Raw genomic sequence first — 19,185 nt, forward strand, 5'->3', positions numbered from 1 at the left:
CAAATTATAGATCCATGGCAAAGTGGCTTTACACTTGATCCCGGTCAGAATTTCCCTCTTTCGTAACAGTGATAATGCTAATCCTTTGTACCCACTTTGCTTAGGCATAGATGACAAGACCAGATATAAGGTACAGGAGAATGTGGCCCTGTTACCTGTCTGGTTATGTATGACAATGGAAAAGAGAATGGAAATATCTGTAGAAAAAGAGGAAGTGGAAGTGAACCTAAAAATAGAGGTTACTCACAGACTGAACCTGCAGCTGCAAGTCGTTTTTCTCTTGCAACAGGGTCACCATTTTCTCCTCCAGCTCCTTCCTCTTTGCCTCAGACTTTGCAAGCTCTTCCTTGGTTTTCTCAAACTCCTCCTTCATGTTGGCCATCTCCTTCTCAGATTCTACACTCTTCAACATGGGCTTCATTTTGAAGTACAGCTTCATCCAGGGCCAGTGCTTGACATTCATGAATGCTCTAACATTGTATTGGATTATATAAATGGATTCTCTGAAAATGCATGAAAATAATATAGGTTATGAGACTGGAGAGACTTGGGTTGGAAACAGACTCTTGTTATTGGTAACACAGTATCAGCATTTTGTTCAGGAAAGTTTTATCTCACCTTACTTGTACTTATTAAAGTCATTCCTAGGCACCAGACTGCTGAATGTCTGGCTCAGTCTGGGCAATAACGAACAATAGCTACGTCTGGGCATAATAGGGAGGACTTCAAAATAGCTAGAATTTTCTGTTGTGTTGTCTGATAATCTCTGAAACTTTCCTGAATCTCAAAGTGCAAGTGCTCGGGTGAGGACCAGAGTGAAAACTGACATTCATGTTGAGATTATAAACATGGGTGTTACTGTAAATTGTGGAAACAGCAGCTTGATGCCTTTGGGTCCGAAAAAACAACAACTATAATATTAGAAATTACTAAGATGCAAAATGAAAACAACAATGAAATCTTACTATGGCAGCTCCAGCCCCTAGCTGCAGAACAGTCCTAGCTCTGGCTCTCTAACCACGACCCTAAGGACAGGGCACAAGGAACCACCATGGGCCCAGCGTGCTGTGCTCCACCTGCAGTGCCAGCAGTGTCTTCCATGGCACAGAGGTCACTGGAACAGGGTTGCAGCAGGAGGAGCAGGATATGGAGCCAGGGGTTGGACTCAGTGATTCTTGTGGGTCCCCTCCAGATGTTCATTGCTTCTACTGAATGCCAAAGGATTTTGTTCAAGGCAGCTTTGACAGTTCATTGCAGAGAAATCCAGTACAGGTAGTCGAATTGTTAGAAACTACCCCTGGTTTGGGAAGCTGCTGAGTTAAACATATATGCTAGGGTATTACAGATTAAGGCTACAAGTTGGCAGTTTATGTGGGTTTATGTCACCCTAGCTCCCCCTAAACAGCTTTCACCTGTCAAAAATATTTGAAACAATTTGCTTGGTGTGTGCAGTACTGTCACCCCTACCCTCCAAATTTTGCATGAATTGTTCCACTCAAAATTACAGAAATTAAAAGTGTATTTTCTCAACTGTTCCACATAACATAACTTCTCCGTACAAGTTGCAATACATCATCTTAGACAGAAATGAAGCAATGAAATAAAACAGGAGTAGAATGTGAATCCATTCGTTATAAACTGATGTGATTTAATGAAATTGTCAGACAGCATGTTCCAAACAGCCAAATGAACAAGTACTAAGGTTTGTCTATCTCCATCACAGGGTTCTTTAAAGGTTGAAAATGATTCTAAAGGTTATTACATTCCTGGAGGAAGGGCTCACTGTTAAGTATCATGGTCCAAATGCTTAGTCCAACTACTAAACTGCCATTGCCAGAATTTGGAATGCTACAACAAGGAAAGTATTAGTTTCTGCTTTTTCTGTTTCCCCTAATCTTTCTCAATGTCTTCACTGAGGACAGATTTGTGTCTAAAATGGGATGCTGCAATCCCGGACTTTTGGTCTGGCACAATATGACTTGTTCTGTGTTCATGTATTACCTTCTTGCATTCATCTTTTTAAATTCAGTTCTCATGAGATACCCTCTACACATAGCTTGCATATGAGTGATGAGGTTCACAAGCTTCTCATCTCTCATTTCTTCTAGGAGTCCCAGGAGACCTGCCTTGAAGAACACCTAGAACATAAAAGAGGGCTAAGTAGTTTGAGGGTTAGGCAGATACAAAATGATTGGCATGTGATGTAGGGTAAATAAAGGCAGTTCTGGAAGAAAGTATGGAGAGTAACTCTTTAACGGCTAGAGAAACTTTGGTTCACTGTACAGATCCTTAGTGCTCCTGTTTCGTGACAAATCACTCTTTGTATGATCTAATCACGCTGTTGTGAAGTCAACTGAGGCTAGCTCCAGAGTAAGCGGGGGAAGACCTAACTAATAAAACAAAGAGTTAACCTCGCATGCCATTCTACTCTGTCCTTTCATTGTACCCTTTTGTACCTCAAAGGTCAAGGCTCTGTTAAGTAACCTATGGGCGGCATGAGAGCCATACATGATGAAGTTCATTTAATAGCATACAGAATTGTTTCCTAATCACTATGAAGGTTAATTTTATATGCAAGAAATACTTGAAACAAGTGGTATTTTTTTGCCATTAATATACCCACTCTTCCACAAGGACTTTACCTTAGTGTGGCCAAATCTGTATTGGTTGTGGTCCACATCAATGGAGGAAAGAAGCTTTTCTGAAGCCTTTTTGCTGTCAATGAACTGGCCCTCTGGAATGGCTGAGGCATTAAGAATCTTGTACCTGGAAGACAGGTTGCAAAGTGCTGGTTGCAAAATGCATGAGGAGAACTGGGGCTACTTTGCATAATAAGATAACGTGATTGGAAGCTGAGGTGTCTGAAGGCAGCTGAGTACACCATCTGAAACCTAGACAGACTTGGCTGAACAGAGTATGATGACAAGGGGATATGATTACTCTGCAGTGGAATCTGTTGGCTGTGTAACAATATAATACGTTGTGACATACAAAATTAATGTGCATACTTAACAGTATTTGTAGGTCAGGAATTAGGAAGAACATAGTTGAACATGTCAACATCCTCATCTCATCTTGTTTCATTTATCAGAATAAGGCTGTTTAAATTAAAGTGGAAGATGAATTAAAACTGCTAAAAAAATCAACTGTATTCCAAAACACAGACCTTGCAGAACTCACTGTCTATACAAGTCCCACCAGTGAATCCTTCAGTTTGGACTAGAAATGACATGGTATTATTTTTTAACTGCTAGCAACAGTCTTAGCATTTTGCAAGGTAACTCAATGATTAAGGTAATGCTATGTCATGGACGCGATCACCTAACTCTTCTAAAGGGGTTTCCTCCAATTAAGAAATGTTGAAGGGTGACTGTACACTGGGGCACTTCTAGTCAAGTAAGAGAACATGTAAAATCAAGATAATGAAAATGGCACATTGCATTTATTTTGTACTTTATGCTTCTCCTGTAGTTCCCTCTGAACATTTCCTTTTTACTGTATAGCAATTTTTGTTTCTGGACCATCACTATTTTGGAGTGTCCCCTTTACCTGTCACATCAAGCTGTGATTTTACTATGGAGATCAGCTAATATCTGACTGAATTAAACATCAGGTTGCAGGACATATTCAAAGAGGACCTGCATTCCAGTCTTCGCTTCTTCAAAGTCTGAGTATTCTTGTTGCAAAACAAATATTATCAATTTCTTGCCAAAGAGGCCAGGAAGGGAAGAAAGAAGCAAACAGGCTATGTCTTGTTGCTGGGAAAGAGCTTTTTACACCAAGTTAGCATGGAAGATGCTGCTGGTACATTTAATAGCAATAGTACCCAGTTCTGATTCAGCACTTTATAGCAACTGAGCTCTCTTAAGCCAGTTTCATCGTCTCCATTTTAAAGACAAGAAAGCAAGTTACAGGATGCAGGCCAGTGACAAAGCACCAACAAAACCTTGTAGTTTTGAATGCTTAGTGAATGCAATCTAAGGAGACTATGTCGATGTATTAATTTAATATTGTTTTGTAAGACTCCCATAAACTTATAAAGAGTAATCTATAATGCCACTTAACTCATCCAACAAGCATTCTGTATCTCTGTGAAGCAATAGGTGGTGACTACAGTTCAGAAATGATACAGGTTCTGACAAATCAACAAATCTCTGGTCTGATCAAAGACGGACTTAAGATAATATTTATGGTAAAGCTCCCTCAAATGCCACCAAACAAACATTTCAGATGGTGTTTCTCCATGGTGTCACCATATTTGTCACCTGAGTTGTGGGTTTACCAAATTTTTACATTAACAGACAGTAGCAACTGAAGACATACCGTTGCTTAAAGTCCGCATAAAGGATTCTGCTTGGAAAACCTTTCCTGCAAATTCGGATGCCTTCTAGAACCCCATTACATCGCAGCTGATGCATCACCAAGTAATGGTCCATTTCACCTTAAAAAACATACATATATAATGACTCCATTTTTTTCCAAAGGATCTTGATACTTACTAGAATGACAGAGTAACTTCCACTTCTGCTAAAATTCAATTCAGACCTTGATTAAAATGAAGGAAATGAAGATAGAATATGCCTTCAATTCATAGAAGTTGCAGAGAGTTGCTTCAACCAAGTGAGCTTTGCAACTCAGAATATTAGGACTGTCAGTGCTTATAAATCACCAGTGGTAAAAGGCATAGGGCCGCATTTCTGAAAAATGGTAGGAAAGTACTCCAGAAGATCGAGTGAAAAATTTGCAACAGCAACAGCTTCCTCACTGGATGTAGGTAGAGGTGGCACAATGTGTGCTATGGCTCTTCATTTCAGAGATGATTTTACCTTGGATCTGCTGTGGAAATATTCACTATACTCAACCTTGATTAGATTTGGAAGATAGATTCCAACAATTGAAGGAATAAGAAGGATCCTTAAAGCTCTCAGTACTTTTAACTAGCTGTAGAGGACAGCTGACTGAAATTGGAAGAATGATCTCTATCAGATATAATGATCAACTAAATTTCTTAATCTTATGCCCATGTATTGCAAAGTATAATTGGTAGAATAAAATACTTTTGGAATCACTTTGTGATGAAGAAATTTCTGTCAGCTGATACAGAGATTAATTAATGCAGAATGGCCCATATTATTCACCCTTACCTTTTCACTGTAATCTATAAATAATGAGTACCCAAAGGCACGGTTAGGAAAGCTGAGCATAATTAGCCCAAAACATCTAAAAGCCAGAAAGAAAATGTCCAGTTTCTCTTCCTTCACAATTCTTAATTCTGTTCACTCATCACCACTCTTTCTTAAAAGGCAGATGTCATATTTCCTCTGAGTCACCTCTCTCTGAATATTAAAATGACAGCCATATCTGGCAGAATCATTCATTCATGTATATTTCAGTAGGTTTCCTTAGTTCCCTTATGCCTATCCTACTGTCAAGACCACAGCAGGGTTCCTATCTCATTACTGCTGGGATATGAAATGCGGGCTTTCCATTCTGGCTTCATTTATAGTCATTGGAGTGAAACAGTATTTTCTAGGATGTGATTCATCTGATGCTAAGATGTATAAAAGAGGACAGATGAGACATATCTCAAAATGCCAGCTTCTCTCCATTAAATATAAAAGGAGTTTAGATGAATAACAATGAGGACGATTGGACTGGATGATCTTAGAGGTCTTTTCCAACCTTTATGAATCTATGATTCTATGAATAGCTGAAACGTGAATGTCATACATATGCATGTTCCTTGTACCATGTTTGTGTTTTTCAAGGTTACCAAGAGAGACAAAAAGAAGGGTAAGAAATGCTTGGAAATTCTGGAGCAGAGCAAACTGATGCTAAACTTTTTTTTTTTTTTTTCCCTTGCATTCCTGTTGCATCTACTATACCTTATCATTCCACCAGTATCAGGCCTCATAATGATTAGATGCCTAAGACCCACACAGGGTACTTAATGGCCCCAAACTGAACTGTTCTTGGAAGACTGAACTCCTTGAAAGAGTTTAAAATTTAATTCAAGAAAGGAACAAAAATATCTTTACATCAAAATACTTTTCAGGTGTAAGCAGTACCCAGCAGCTTATACAATGAGTTCTACAAGTGATGCATGATTTCTTTGACAGTCTTCCAGCTAGAATCATATTCTAACACTGAATGTTTAGAAGTTGTTAAATTGCCTTGGTATGAACCCAGCAGTTTTGAAAGACTCACTGCCTTAAAAACAGGCATTTATTAAGAACTTGGTAGTGCTGTTACTCCCAACAGACACTTCCAACAAAGTCAGTTCTAATATTCATCAACTCAATATTCATTCTAATATTCATCACACAATATTCGTTCTAAAATTCATCAATTCTAATAAATCTCATATTTATTATCTTCAGCTCTGTACACTCATTAAGCAAAGACAGGTAAGTGTGGAGGACCACAATTTTAGAGGAGGATCAAAATTTTAGAGACAAGATGAGAAAGCTCATTTGAACTTCAGAAGAAGTTTGTGTAGAAGCTGAACAGCCCAACTCTACTCAGTTCAGTGTATAATAACAGACTTACCTGGTGTCTTGGTCTCATTTGGAATCAAGCAACGCACAAAATGAGGGTGTGTACTTCTCAGGTTAGTCATCAGCTTGTTCAGATTTTCCTGTGACAGAACAAAACACAAAGTCTGAGCTCTGAGATACAAAGCTTTTGCATTTTTATCGGTTAGTTTTAAGGAGAACTTCACTTACCCTAAACACAGCAGATACTGTCTGGAAAGATCCCCCCTTCTTCTTAGCACCTTTCTTGCCACTGCCACTATCACCTTGGGAGAAGTACATAAGAGCTGAATGGTTGGAATAAGCAGTATGCCAATACAAACATTAATGTGGAATAGCAACTCACTGCTGCATGGTAGTTTATGTGAACTGTAGCTAGCTGGTTATTAATCAGTGTGGTATATTTAGGTCTCAGATGTATAACTTAGTTTACACCATAATGCATGTAGCTTTGGTGATATGGAACACTGTGGCCTGACATTATACATTTTACTCTGTGCCACTGGACATTACTTCAACTCAAAGATACACCCTCAACCTACATTGTATTTGTTTATAATTAGGTGATAGGCCACAGGAATGGCTCAGCATTGGAGATTTCCTTATGAGTTCAGTGAAGTCTTCTCTAGAAAAAAAATCCAATTCTAATGCTTCAGTTGAAGAACAGGGACCTATTCTGTGTTACGGCAACCCAAAGGCAAGAAACAAAATATAGTCTTCAAAGAATATGAAGTGCTAGTATTTTCCAAATATATTTGATACCCATCTAGATGATGGCTAGTCATGCACATGAATCACAACTCACTAAGTCAGGAAGCATCCAATCCCTGTCACTTTGTTTTGGACTTGCTGAGTGTTGCTTCTCTGCACCATGAGAATAGGGAGCTTTCTGCAGTTATGTATGTTTGCATCTCAGTCTTGTGCACACAAGATTAAGATAGGGTTAGAGGATGACAAAGAGCCTACAGAATACCGCAAAGAGGAAAAACAGAAATAGACTTTAGTTTTTTCCTGTCTTATCGATGAGCACTTACTTGTTTCTGCCCCAGCATAGTTTGAGAAAAGGAAGGACAGCAGCTTCAGGGATGACTTCTGGTACAGCCCCACAACAGTTTCATTCAGGGGATCCTTGTTCTTCTCAAGCCAGCCAGAGATGTTGTAGTCCACTGTGCCAGCATAGTGCACCAGGGAGAAGTGGGCCTCAGCCTTGCCTTTGGCAGGCTTGGGCTTCTGGAAGTTGTTGGACTTGCCCAGATGCTGGTCATAGAGCTTGTTCTTGAAAGAGGTGTCAGTTGCCTTGGGGAACATGCACTCCTCTTCCAGGATGGAGAAGATGCCCATGGGCTGGAAGAAATATGAATATATGAAGAAAGAAAGCAGTGAGGAGAAGGAAAGTGAATAAAATTTCACCTTGCATATGATTTGTAGTTTGTTTCTGTGACTATTTGTGAGGCACAGGTTCTTAAGACTTCACTAGCTACTGTAATAATCAAACATAATATTGTTATTGCTTAGATGCACCTAAGTGATCTTCTAAGCGAGAGGCTTGTAATACATCTTATATTCAATTGCTTCAACAATCTTTGCCCTCAACTCTTGGGAATGTAAACAAGTGAAATAAAAGTAGAAATTCAGAAGACAGCTTTCAGTGCCCTGTTCATGAGATGATAATGTCTGTTACAAGTGATGCGGTTGCAATTGCCAATGTAAATTTAGTCTGATGGCTCCTCAAAAATGTGCATAAATAATGGATATGCATAAGGTATAACATTTTTCTCACCGTATATGGAATGTAAATGGCATCGATCTGGCACATTAGAATACCCGTAGACTTTTAATTTATCATAGAATGTATTTAAAATTGGAAATATTTCAATACAGAAATGTTGGCATATCTTTAGACACATCAGAGCTTATATCTGAGCCAAATTAGGAATATTCTGATAGTGCAGATCTTCTAATTTTGCTGGAGATACCGATTTTACTTCTATGTCATTGAACTAGAGATTATTCTAGGAGTTCCTTCTTTTCATGAACCTTTTTTTAATATATATAATTGAATTAGATTCCATCAGACGCTTACAGCTGATACCAGGTAGACAGCTGCCATAACTAGAATTAGTGTTTCTCCGGAGCATCAGCTAACCCCGGAAGTGGGGCTAGGGGTGTCTTACTTAGCTGTAGGTGTCTCTAAAGTAAAATCTAGATCTGAGTTAACTGTCCAGATTGTTCTAGCATCAGTGCATGCATACAGACATTTCACAGAATCACTACTGAGACATATTTTATCAGGTGGTTTGCATCCTAGATGCATCTACTTCTCTCCTGTCATTACAAAAGTGACTACAGCGGTATAGCTATATATATATTAATGTACATATTAATGTATGTGATTTAATTCCTGCGGCTTTAACTATTCTGTATTGCATAGATGCAGGACACAAACTGTGTGGACGCTGAGCAGCAAGCATAACAATACGCACCACCTGTGAATGGTTGTGCTGGCTGTAGATGCTACTACATGGTGGAAACAGTGAGAGGTTAGGAAGAAATGTGAGGCTTATATTGTGCAAAGGCATCATCCATGGGTATGAATATTAAGTGATGAATGTACTTGTGGGGTGGTTGAATGAGTCACTGGGCAGCGGGCTGGGAATAGGTACTGGTACGTTTCTCAGAGGGAAGATGCTTGGATATGTGTGCATTAATTTGCAGACACTATGTAAGTGCTGTTCACAACCACTGATCACTGTGTCTGCTGCAGTGAGAGGTTAATTCCCATTAAGATCACTACTACTGTAGTGGCAGAGGGCACTGATAGAGGAGACAGAAAGAATTATGTTGAGAGAATGTGGAACTGAATTCTGTCATTTACTGCAAGAAACAAGACTAGAAATTTCACCTTACTGTCTACTACTAAAGGCAAAATTAATGTGCCTCCCTACCTTCCATCCCAGTTGCACTGTTCAGAAAATCATCCTTTGCAGAGAGGCAGTTTGCTGCTTCAAAAATTTTTATAAACTTGTAATTTTTTAATAGATTTTAGATACATTTTTAGATTTTATAAATTGCCTGTTTTATGGGAGAATCAATCCACATAAATACTTGAATTTATTAAGATTAAATGGACTATGATAAATGACCAGGAAATAAACGTGCTTTCCTAAAAAGAATATTTCCCCTACCTTCTCAATGAGCTCAATGCAGGCAGCCAGGTCCATCCCGAAGTCAATGAACTCCCAGTCAATGCCTTCCTTCTTGTATTCCTCTTGCTCCAGAACAAACATGTGGTGGTTGAAGAACTGCTGCAGTTTCTCATTGGTGAAGTTGATGCACAGCTGCTCCAGGCTGTTGAACTGCAAATTCAAAATACAAAAAAAACACCCACCATTTAGTTTGGAAAAAATTATCAATGGGCAAACACATCTACTGTAACTCACATCAAATATCTCAAAGCCAGCAATGTCCAGGACACCGATGAAATGCTGCCTGGGTTGCTTCGTATCGAGTTGCTGGTTGATTCGAGTAACCATCCATAGGAACATCTTCTCGTAGACTGATTTAGCCAATGCTCCCACTGAATTGTATACCTGTAAGAAACAGCCAAGGCAGTAAAGACGATTGAGCTAACTTCGAAACTGAAAGAACCACACAAACTGAAAAGCCAATTGGATCTCTATGTACCTGTTGGACATTTTGCCCTTTAGTCACGTATTCATTCCCAACTTTCACCCTGGGATAGCATAAAGCCTTGAGCAACTCTGCAGAATTCAGACCCATCAGGTAGGCAGCTTTGTCAGCCACTAGGAAAAGATACAGCAAGGGAGTACAACATGGGCAAACATGCCTTGATCCTCTAGAAAGCATCTGTTAGAAGGAGCCTAGCTGGGCACTGCTCAGATGTGCCTGCTGTGACAGGGAGCTCCCTTCAGCTCCTCAGCACAGCAGTGCCTCGGCCGCACCACACTAAGGGTTGCAGCAGACATTAATGTTTTATCAGTGTCCATAAATTAAACTAGTGACCTCGAGTCACCTGCTCCAACTGGTAAAGCTTGGTTTCTGGAAAGGTAAAAGCAGTCTCAAGGTTTCGGGCACTCTACAGGCCGGGGCTCCTCGCCCGGCTCAAGGGGAACGCAGCAGCCCTCCCCACCTTCCGTGCCGTCCGGCTCCGCCTGCTCCTCCCGCTGCTTCTGCTTGAACTTCATGTTCCCGTAGTGCATGACGGCCCCCGTCAGCTTGTACATCCCCACTTTCTCGTCGGGGCTGAAGCCCAGGATATCCACGGCGTTCTGCGGATAGAACAGACCGGTCGGACGACGCCGGAGAAGCGCGGCCCGCGGCACTACGATGCGACGGGGCCGCGGCCTTCTCCGTGTGAGCGTCGGGAGCGGCCGCTGCGGGGCGGCAGAGGCCGAGGCTTCTATCCGGGCTCGGCCGGGATGCTGATGCTCCTCGGCCGTACTCACGTCTGTCGCCAACAGCTCTTCGCTGTCATCAATGCTGGCAACGGTAATTTCCCCTTGGCTCACGTAGGCGAAGTCGTAGGGGTTGGTCGAGATGAGAAGGAGATCTGCAAGCGTAGAGTGCACCCTTGGTGGTAAGGGGGCAGGTCAGAGTGCAAAGGAAACTCGCTGAGCAGAGCCCAGTAGTGCTGGCACTCACCAATGAGCTCTGGTTTCTTGTTGGACATGATCTGGTAAAAAATATGATAGCTCCTTTCACTGGCTAGCTGGAAAGTCACTCTGGATTTCTCCAGCAGATCTAACCAAAAGAGAGATGCCATGAGGCTCCTGGGAGACCTGAGATCAGGAGTGCACACATTCTGTGTGTGTTGACTGTCTTCAACTCACAGGTTTCGATATCCGCAGAGGCCAGCTTGCCTGTTGTTCCAAAGTGGATCCGGATGAACTTTCCCTGTTAATTTGTAGAGATCAGCCTCCTGGCCAGAGTGATCGATGGATGAGACATACGCTAGATGTCTGCATTCCAACAAAAATGAAATGAACTTACAAAGCGTGAGGAGTTGTCATTCCTGACAGTCTTGGCATTACCAAAGGCCTCCAGCAGTGGGTTGGCGCTGATGATTTGATCCTCAAGCGTTCCCTAGTTCAGGGAGAAAATGGCTCGTCACTACTAGTTGCTAACAAGTATGGCAAGGGATACATTACAGACAGGTCATTTTTGCATCTCATACATTGTTTTAACCTTCAATTCACTGTTTTTAAGCACTCATTAGCTATCACTCAAGAATGTTGTCATTGGTTTCAGGGGAAGAGTGCTTCAAGAGAGATCTGTATTTTGTTTCCTTTTTGTACATGCTACTGTATGTTGCACATTTCATACAGAATCATCATGGCAAAAGGCAGAGAGATTGGCATTTGTATGAGAAAGGCATTTCCATATTCCCATTTACTGCTCACAAAGGACATTAACAGATAAAGAAAATGTGGAAAGTGGGTGTTTTTTTCTTTTTTCTTTCTTTTTTTTTTTTCCTGGAGGTTACTCAAACACAAGACACAGAGAAAATGGTACAGTCTTAAGGCTTTAAGTAGGACCCACCTAACAAGGGAGAATATAAAGTTTTTCAGTTACATTCAAAAAAGCAGCAGCCTTTCAGAGTGCAGCAGTGTATCTCCAGACACACTTTGATAAGAGAGGTAGAACATGGGTGAAGCCTAAGACTCAAATACCAAACTTAATGAAAAAAGGGAGCAGTGACGCTTGGAGGCTGGAGTTCTTTCCTTTTCCTTATCTTTTCTTTCCTCCTTATTTATTTATTTATTTTTCTGGATGGAAACTGGATGGAACTGCAGAAGAAAAGATCAACATGCAAAATTTCTGTACTCCATTGTATCGCTTCTTTTGAATGGAGAAAAAAAAAGGGGGGGGGGGGGGGGGGGGGAGGAAAAGAAAAAAAAAAAGGCTGAGAAAAGAAGTTTCTGTGACATTATGTCTCTTCTGTACAGTACAGTGCAGGAAGGTTACACAAGGCAGAGTCACAGCATGCTGCTTTGGGATGATAGAGAAAGGTTTTCTCTGGGCTCCTAGAAAAGACATGGTCGATCCCTGAGCAGTCAGAAAATGAAAGTGTTCCCACGGATGGTTTCCAAGCAAAGCAAAGAATGAGATAAAAAAAAAAAAAAACAAACTCATCAGTTTTATCCAGATGAAAGATCATTGGCAGAGCTGAAAGTGCTGCACATCATTTGCAGTATGGTGCAGCAGCCTGCAGCATGTTGCAGCGGGGAGGCAGCGCGTTTCCCAATAGTGTCTGCAGGCGGCGCAAAGGCTTTAAATTAGTTTGGACGTGAAGAGCCCTACAAAACTAAGCGGTGTATGAAGCGCTCTCTCTCTGTGTCCCTCTCTCTGTCTCTCATAAGAAATCTCAAATACCTAGTCTAGTGTGTCCTCTCACATATCTCTTTCTAAATGAACTTCCTCATTTTAAGAGATGTGTGTGTGTCAGTGCAGTTGATTCCACCACCAAAAAAGCTTAATTTTAGTGCGTAGCTGTAACATGGGAACATGCTAGGTAGCACTGTGAATGTGAACAGTTTGGAAGATCTGAAATCCTTTACACATGTTCAATCTGGAGTTCTGTCTACAACCTGCGTTACAAATTTCTCAAGGCTGAGAAAGCATTCCTGGGAAATATTACTCACTTCCTTTATTTTTATGCTGTTGCTTGATATCTGATTTCACTCTGTGCCTGAGACTGGATGCTGGGCTAGACAGAGCCATAGCTGAGTGTTTTATTTAGTGGTCTTAAGAAGAGATTGCTTATTTAGTAGTCTTATGAAAAAGAAAAAACATACTACTGTTATAAAGATTGTGAATACCGAGTAAATATTCTGTGAAAAAACTTAGAAGAGGGCAGAACAGGTTGTTGTCTATCTGAGAACCTGGTGGTTTTTGTTTTTTTTTTTTTTTCTTTTGTATCAATCAGTACATCTTTCAGCTGTCTCCAAGTTTTGCTGAGATCGCTCCTGGCATAGTGAGCAGCTGGTGAAAATTGAGTCCAAGATACTGAGATGGTGCTGATGGAAAGAGTGCTGGTGGTGAAATTGTCTTTGCCATAACAACCCATCAATCACAGACATCTGCCTCTCAGCGAGAAAAAGCATTCAGCCTTGGGATTTCCTTAGGATCCACTGTGCCCTTGAGTACTCAAATAGCACACTGACAGGCATCACCCTCCTTGATGCACATACCTCCTCACAGTTTTTGGGGCCACTTGTGCTGTGAGGGTGTTTGTTGCTTGCTGTGTGCTAGGGAATGAAGCCCGTGCCATATAAATGCACCACTGGGCTCAGATTGCAGCAGCTGGGCTGCTCAGCAGAAAGGGACATCAGGGCATGTGCTTTCTTCCCTGGAAGGTTCCTCTCTGAGGTCAGGCAAGTGGTCCCAGCTGTCCCAGGTCCAACCCTTTTCTTATGCTGCCTCTCAGGGTTGTTACACAGATCATGGACAAAAGAACAAGCCAGTCGAAATTACTGTGTGATGCACCTGAAGTTACTCTAACTTCAGTGTGACCTCTCTGGAGTCCACAGTTACTGTACTTCTTCTGCTGGGAATGAAACACAATTTCATGCCAGTGGGAGCCAACTATTTCAGTGTAAACATCTTGGGAAAGAAATGAGGACAGTTGACTTAATTAATCTGTTTTAAACTTAATGTAGAGAGAGAAAAATCAAATGCAATATATTTTGTTGCAGATAATGCAGCAAATGTGCATGGGAGTGATGCCTTATATGTAGAACTGACTATTAATTCCATTACATAAGGGGAGACAGCAACCACTGGGCAAGAAATCCTAATGTATATACTTTTATTTAAGGGCTCGTGAAAGCCCTTGGGTGTGTGGAGATGGCCAATCTCACAGCATACTAATGGTTCAATACGCAGGCAGACTGTCATCACAGAGAAGACTTGTGCAGATTTATATTATCTTCCTGCCTACGGTCAAAGCTTTCCTTGTGTAAATAAGGATTGAATAGGAACTGATGTTTGCTTCTTTCCTACAGTACAGAAGTGTTCTCTTCGGGGGATCTGCTTGGTAGAATGCTGTATGATAAAACTCTGGAGGGAAGAGGAGGCAAGGAAAGCTGGATAATATTCAATGATCACTTTTCCCAAGCCCAAGAATGATGCATCCCAAAAAGAGGAAGCCAGCAAAAATGCTGGGAGGCCTGTAGGGATGAACAAGGAGCTCCTGGACAAAGTCAGACACAGAAAGAAAGCTTCCATTGAATGGAAGCAAGGGCAGGTAGCCTGGGAGGAATCATGTCTGGTAAGACACTGTGCTTTGGCTTTAGGAGAAAAATATTGTTCATAACACACTGATGTTTCAGTTTTTGCTGAACAGTGCTGCACAGAGCCAAAGATACTTCAGTTTCTCAGCTGCTTGCAATGTCCAGTCAGTGGGTGGATGCAGGGCACAAGGAGGTAGGAGAGGGACCAGGACACCTCAGCTAAACTGGGCAAAGGGAAATTCCAGACCATACAGTAGAATGTAGAAAAAGCTTGAAAATGATGGGGAGTTGGTCAGGCGACCTGCTGCTGCTTGGGGACTTGTTTGGCATTGGTCAGTGGCATTGGTGAGCAATTGCTTGTGCATCACTTGTTTTGTATATATTATTATGATAACTATCATCCTCTTTTCCTCTTCTCTTTTCTGACTTAGTAAATATTTTTTAAGTCAACCCATGAGTTCTACTTTGTTGTTTTTTTTTTTTTCCTGGTTCTCTCCCACATCCCACTGGGAGGGGTGGGGTGCATGAATGACTGTGTGGAAAATGCTGAGGTACTCAGTGATTTTTTGCCTCAGTCTTTACCACACCACACTACTCACAGAATCCAAATGCAGAGACAAGAGAATGAAGAACTGCGCACTGTAGGAGAAGATCAAGAGGGAGACCATACAAGGAATCTGAATGTACACAAGTCCATGAGAGCTGATGAGGTGCATCTGAGGGTCTGGAGGGAACTGGCAGAAGAAATTGTTAAGCTGCTATCTCTCATATGTTAGAAGTTGTGGCAGTCCAGTGAAGTTCCCACTGACTGAAAAAAGATAAGCCCCATTTTAAAAAGAAAAAGAAAGAAGTTCTGGGGAACTTTAGGCCAACCAGTGTCATCTCCGTGCCCGACAAGATCAGGAAGCAGATCCACCTGGAATCTGCTGAGGCACATTGAAAACAAAGAGGTGACTGGGGAGGAGAGCCATCATGGCTTCACTAAGGACAAATCACACCTGACAAATTTCTTGTCCTGCAATGATGAGGTTACAGCATTGATGAATAAGGGAAGAGTAACTGGTGTCATCTGCCTGGACTTGTGTAAAGCATTTGATACTGTCTCGCATGACATTCTTGTCTCTAAATTTGAGAGACATGAATTTGACAGGTAGACCACTTGATGGATAAGGAATTGGCTGTATAGTCTCACTCAAATTGTTGCAGTCCATGGCTTGATGTCCAGGTGGAGACCAAGAACAAGTAGTGTTCCTTGGGAGCTAGTATTGTGACCAGTATTATTTGACATCTTTGTTGATGACATGAACAGTCTGATTGAGTATATCCTCAATAAGTTTATGGATGACACCAAGCTAAATGTTGTGGTCAAGATGCTGGAGGGAAAGAATGCTACCAGGAGGACCTTGGCAAACTTGAGAGGTGGGCTTGTGTGAATCTCAGAGTTCAACAAGGCCATGTACAAGGTTGTGTACCTCCATTGGGGCAATCCCAAACATGGATGCAGTCTGGGTGATGAGTACACTGATAACCACACTGCAGAGGATGACTTAGGGGTACTGTTTTTTTGTTTTTTTGGTTTTTTTTGTAAAAAAAAAAGAGAATATGGGTTAGCAATGTGCACTTGTAGCCCAGAAAGCCAACCATATCCTGGACAGCATCAAAAGATGTGTAGCCAGCAGCTTGAGGGAGCTGATCCTCTCTACTCTGCTCTCGTGACCCCACCTACTGTACTACATTCATTTCTGAGGCCACAAGCGTTAGAAGGACATGGGCATATCACAGCAGGTCTGGTAAAGGATCAGAAAGCCTAGAGCACCTCTTAAAAAGTCAGTATGAAAGAGTTGGGGTTATTTAGTCTGGAGAAGAGAAGGCTCTAGTGAGATCTTTTAGGGGCTCGTTAGCAGTTAAAGGAAGAGTTACAGGAAGGATGGAAAGGAAATCTTCATCAAGGAGTGTTGTGATGGGACAAGGGATGATGTTTTTAAACAACAAAGGGGTAGATTTATGGTAGACAATAGGAAGAAATTTCTCACTATGAGAACTGTGAGGCATTGGCACAGGCTGCCCAGAGAAGATGTGGATATCCCATCTGTGAAAGTGTTCAAGGCCAGATTGGATGGGGCTTTGAGTAACTGGGTCTAGTGCACGGTGTTCTTGCCTATGACAGGGTGGTTGGAACTAAGTGATTTTTAGGGTCACTTCCAACCCAATCCATTCTATGATTCAATGATTCTGTTTCTTGGGGTAGAGTTTCACTATTGTTAAGGGGGATGGAAGCTGGGCAGTGGGTAACTGGGTGTGCTCAGACAGTGTATCCTGCCCATCACCTCAGTCACACTACACTTTATTTTGATAGTCTGACAATGTAGAAATCTGCAGTGATTGCTTCTGCTCTACGAGCACATTCTCAACCAAACATTAGAAGAGGATACCAGTCACATACCTGCATTTTACTAGGCTGTTGGTCTTTCTTCTTCTCACCAGTAACTGCGATTGTTGCAAAATACTGGATGACACGCTTTGTGTTCACAGTCTTCCCTGCACCAGATTCTCCACTGTTGGAAGGAAAATACTGTTATAGTAAACAGGGACCTTTTTTACTTCTCTATCAGAGTAGATATTAGAATGAAGGTTTTTTTTACTCAGAGGGTGGTGAGGCTCTGATACACACTACCCAGAGAAATGTGGGTGCCCCATCCCTGGACATGCCCAGGGCCAGGTTGGATGGGACGCTGGGCAGCCTGATCTGGTTAGGGCAGCCCACAGCAGGGGGTTAGAACTTGGTGGTCCTTGAGGTCCTTTCCAATCCAAGCCATTTTACAATTCTGTGATTATGTGGTCAGCTTTGTCACACATATCAAAATATACTCACGTGATAAGGATTGACTGATTGTCACGATCTGAAAACAAAGCCACAGAAAGAGCTCTTCAAATGAGTAGTGGAGGGCTTTTATTCCTCAGAAATAGCTAACAGACTTCAGAAGAAAAAAAACGATATCAAAACTGTATTTATCACTTTGTAATCAGTAAATTCTGCATTAATCTGCTTGTGCATTTTTATAGGTACAGCCAAATGGAGCTGTCCAAAAATAAGCAGTGGTTGCTTATAACACTTCCCCACTTCCTTTCACATGTATGTCCAGAGCTTGAGTATTGTTTAATTGAAATTAGATTATCTTCTGTGACCATTCCACAGTGTTTCTTCAAATTCCTTACTTATTCAATGGGCAGAAAGCCAAATGGCTAGCTACAGCCAGTGCATGGTTAAGGTTGGACAGCCTGTGGCATCTTAATGGAGTTCAGCCACAGGACTATGGTGACTGTTTCCCTCAGGCACTGAATAGAAGAGCACAAAAGATGTCTGAACTGCTAAGTGTTCTGTGACCAATAAGTCAGTCCTACATTCTTGCCAAATGACTCACCAGTCAGCATGAACTGATAGGCGTTGTCAGAGATGGAGAAGATGTGTGGAGGGGCCTCCTGGCGCTTTTTGCCTCGATAGCCAGACACCACCTCCGGGTTGTACACCGGCAACCACTTGTAGGGGTTGACAGTGACACAGAAGAGGCCTGAGTAGGTCTGCGAGGAAGAGACACAGTATGTTGGCTTCCACTCAGCCTGGCACAGCAGTCCTCCCCAGCTATGCTGCCCAAGCAAGAGAGCTGCTGGTACTTACGTAGATCATCCAGGCTGCATAACGCTCTTTGAGGTTGTACAGCACAGCGGGTTCGTGGAGGTGGGTCATCATGGCCATGTCCTCAATTTTATCGTACTTGGGAGGATTCATTGGAAATACTTCATCATCCTTTACTGTCACAGTCTGTAGAAAATGAAAAGAAACAAAAGGAGAAGAAATTTTGGCTAGGGAACTTTCTGGACTGCATAGATTATGTATGATGAGTAACAGTATGACGGTTAGTAACACTTACTGTATCATCATATGTTTTAACTGTGACTTTACCACCTTCTCTACTTTGTATGGTACCTTTCACATACATTTGCTTTTGATCCACTACAAAACAGGCTGCCTTAGCATCAAATGGGCGATTCTGTGCTTCAATTCGTTCTTTCTCAGACTTCCTTAAATAGGGAGCAGCTTCTCCAAAGATTGCCATCTCTGCATCTGAAGACATGGCTGGAGTTTTCCTGGAGGAATTCAGAAAAGTTTTAGATATCCTGTGCGTGCATTTAGTTTTTTTATAATTATATATATATATATAATCGAATATTATAGATTTAGTAATTTATTATATATAATTTATTAATTTAAATTTATCCAGAAAGTAATTGTGTTCAATGACTAATAGGAAAAGAGGAACCTTACCACTGCTAGTATCCACTGAACAAATCTTAATAGAGTTCTTTTTAGACAAAAGTAAGGTTTGTAAGTTAGGAAGACT

The 19,185-nt window shown here is 41.5% G+C and overlaps 1 protein-coding gene across 1 annotated transcript in view; it reads right to left on the minus strand.

The window, feature by feature from the left end:
• Positions 1-18,918, minus strand: part of MYH13 (myosin, heavy chain 13, skeletal muscle) — a 37,831-nt gene extending 18,913 nt beyond the window's left edge. The window contains exons 1-20 of the mRNA XM_040649969.1: positions 18,715-18,918; positions 18,462-18,605; positions 18,208-18,364; positions 17,658-17,685; positions 17,229-17,340; positions 11,544-11,636; positions 11,384-11,447; positions 11,196-11,294; positions 11,000-11,103; positions 10,684-10,822; positions 10,218-10,336; positions 9,974-10,123; positions 9,719-9,889; positions 7,568-7,877; positions 6,726-6,799; positions 6,550-6,637; positions 4,324-4,441; positions 2,643-2,766; positions 2,002-2,138; positions 248-503 (exon numbers count right to left, since the gene is read on the minus strand). Coding sequence (XP_040505903.1) covers positions 248-503; positions 2,002-2,138; positions 2,643-2,766; positions 4,324-4,441; positions 6,550-6,637; positions 6,726-6,799; positions 7,568-7,877; positions 9,719-9,889; positions 9,974-10,123; positions 10,218-10,336; positions 10,684-10,822; positions 11,000-11,103; positions 11,196-11,294; positions 11,384-11,447; positions 11,544-11,636; positions 17,229-17,340; positions 17,658-17,685; positions 18,208-18,364; positions 18,462-18,605; positions 18,715-18,918 — 2,691 coding nt within the window. The remainder of the gene's footprint in view (positions 1-247; positions 504-2,001; positions 2,139-2,642; positions 2,767-4,323; positions 4,442-6,549; positions 6,638-6,725; positions 6,800-7,567; positions 7,878-9,718; positions 9,890-9,973; positions 10,124-10,217; positions 10,337-10,683; positions 10,823-10,999; positions 11,104-11,195; positions 11,295-11,383; positions 11,448-11,543; positions 11,637-17,228; positions 17,341-17,657; positions 17,686-18,207; positions 18,365-18,461; positions 18,606-18,714) is intronic.
• Between the last annotated feature and the right edge of the window lie 267 nt (positions 18,919-19,185).

This window comes from Gallus gallus, chromosome 18 (genome assembly GCF_016699485.2).
Source record: "Gallus gallus isolate bGalGal1 chromosome 18, bGalGal1.mat.broiler.GRCg7b, whole genome shotgun sequence".
Lineage (NCBI taxonomy): Eukaryota > Metazoa > Chordata > Aves > Galliformes > Phasianidae > Gallus > Gallus gallus.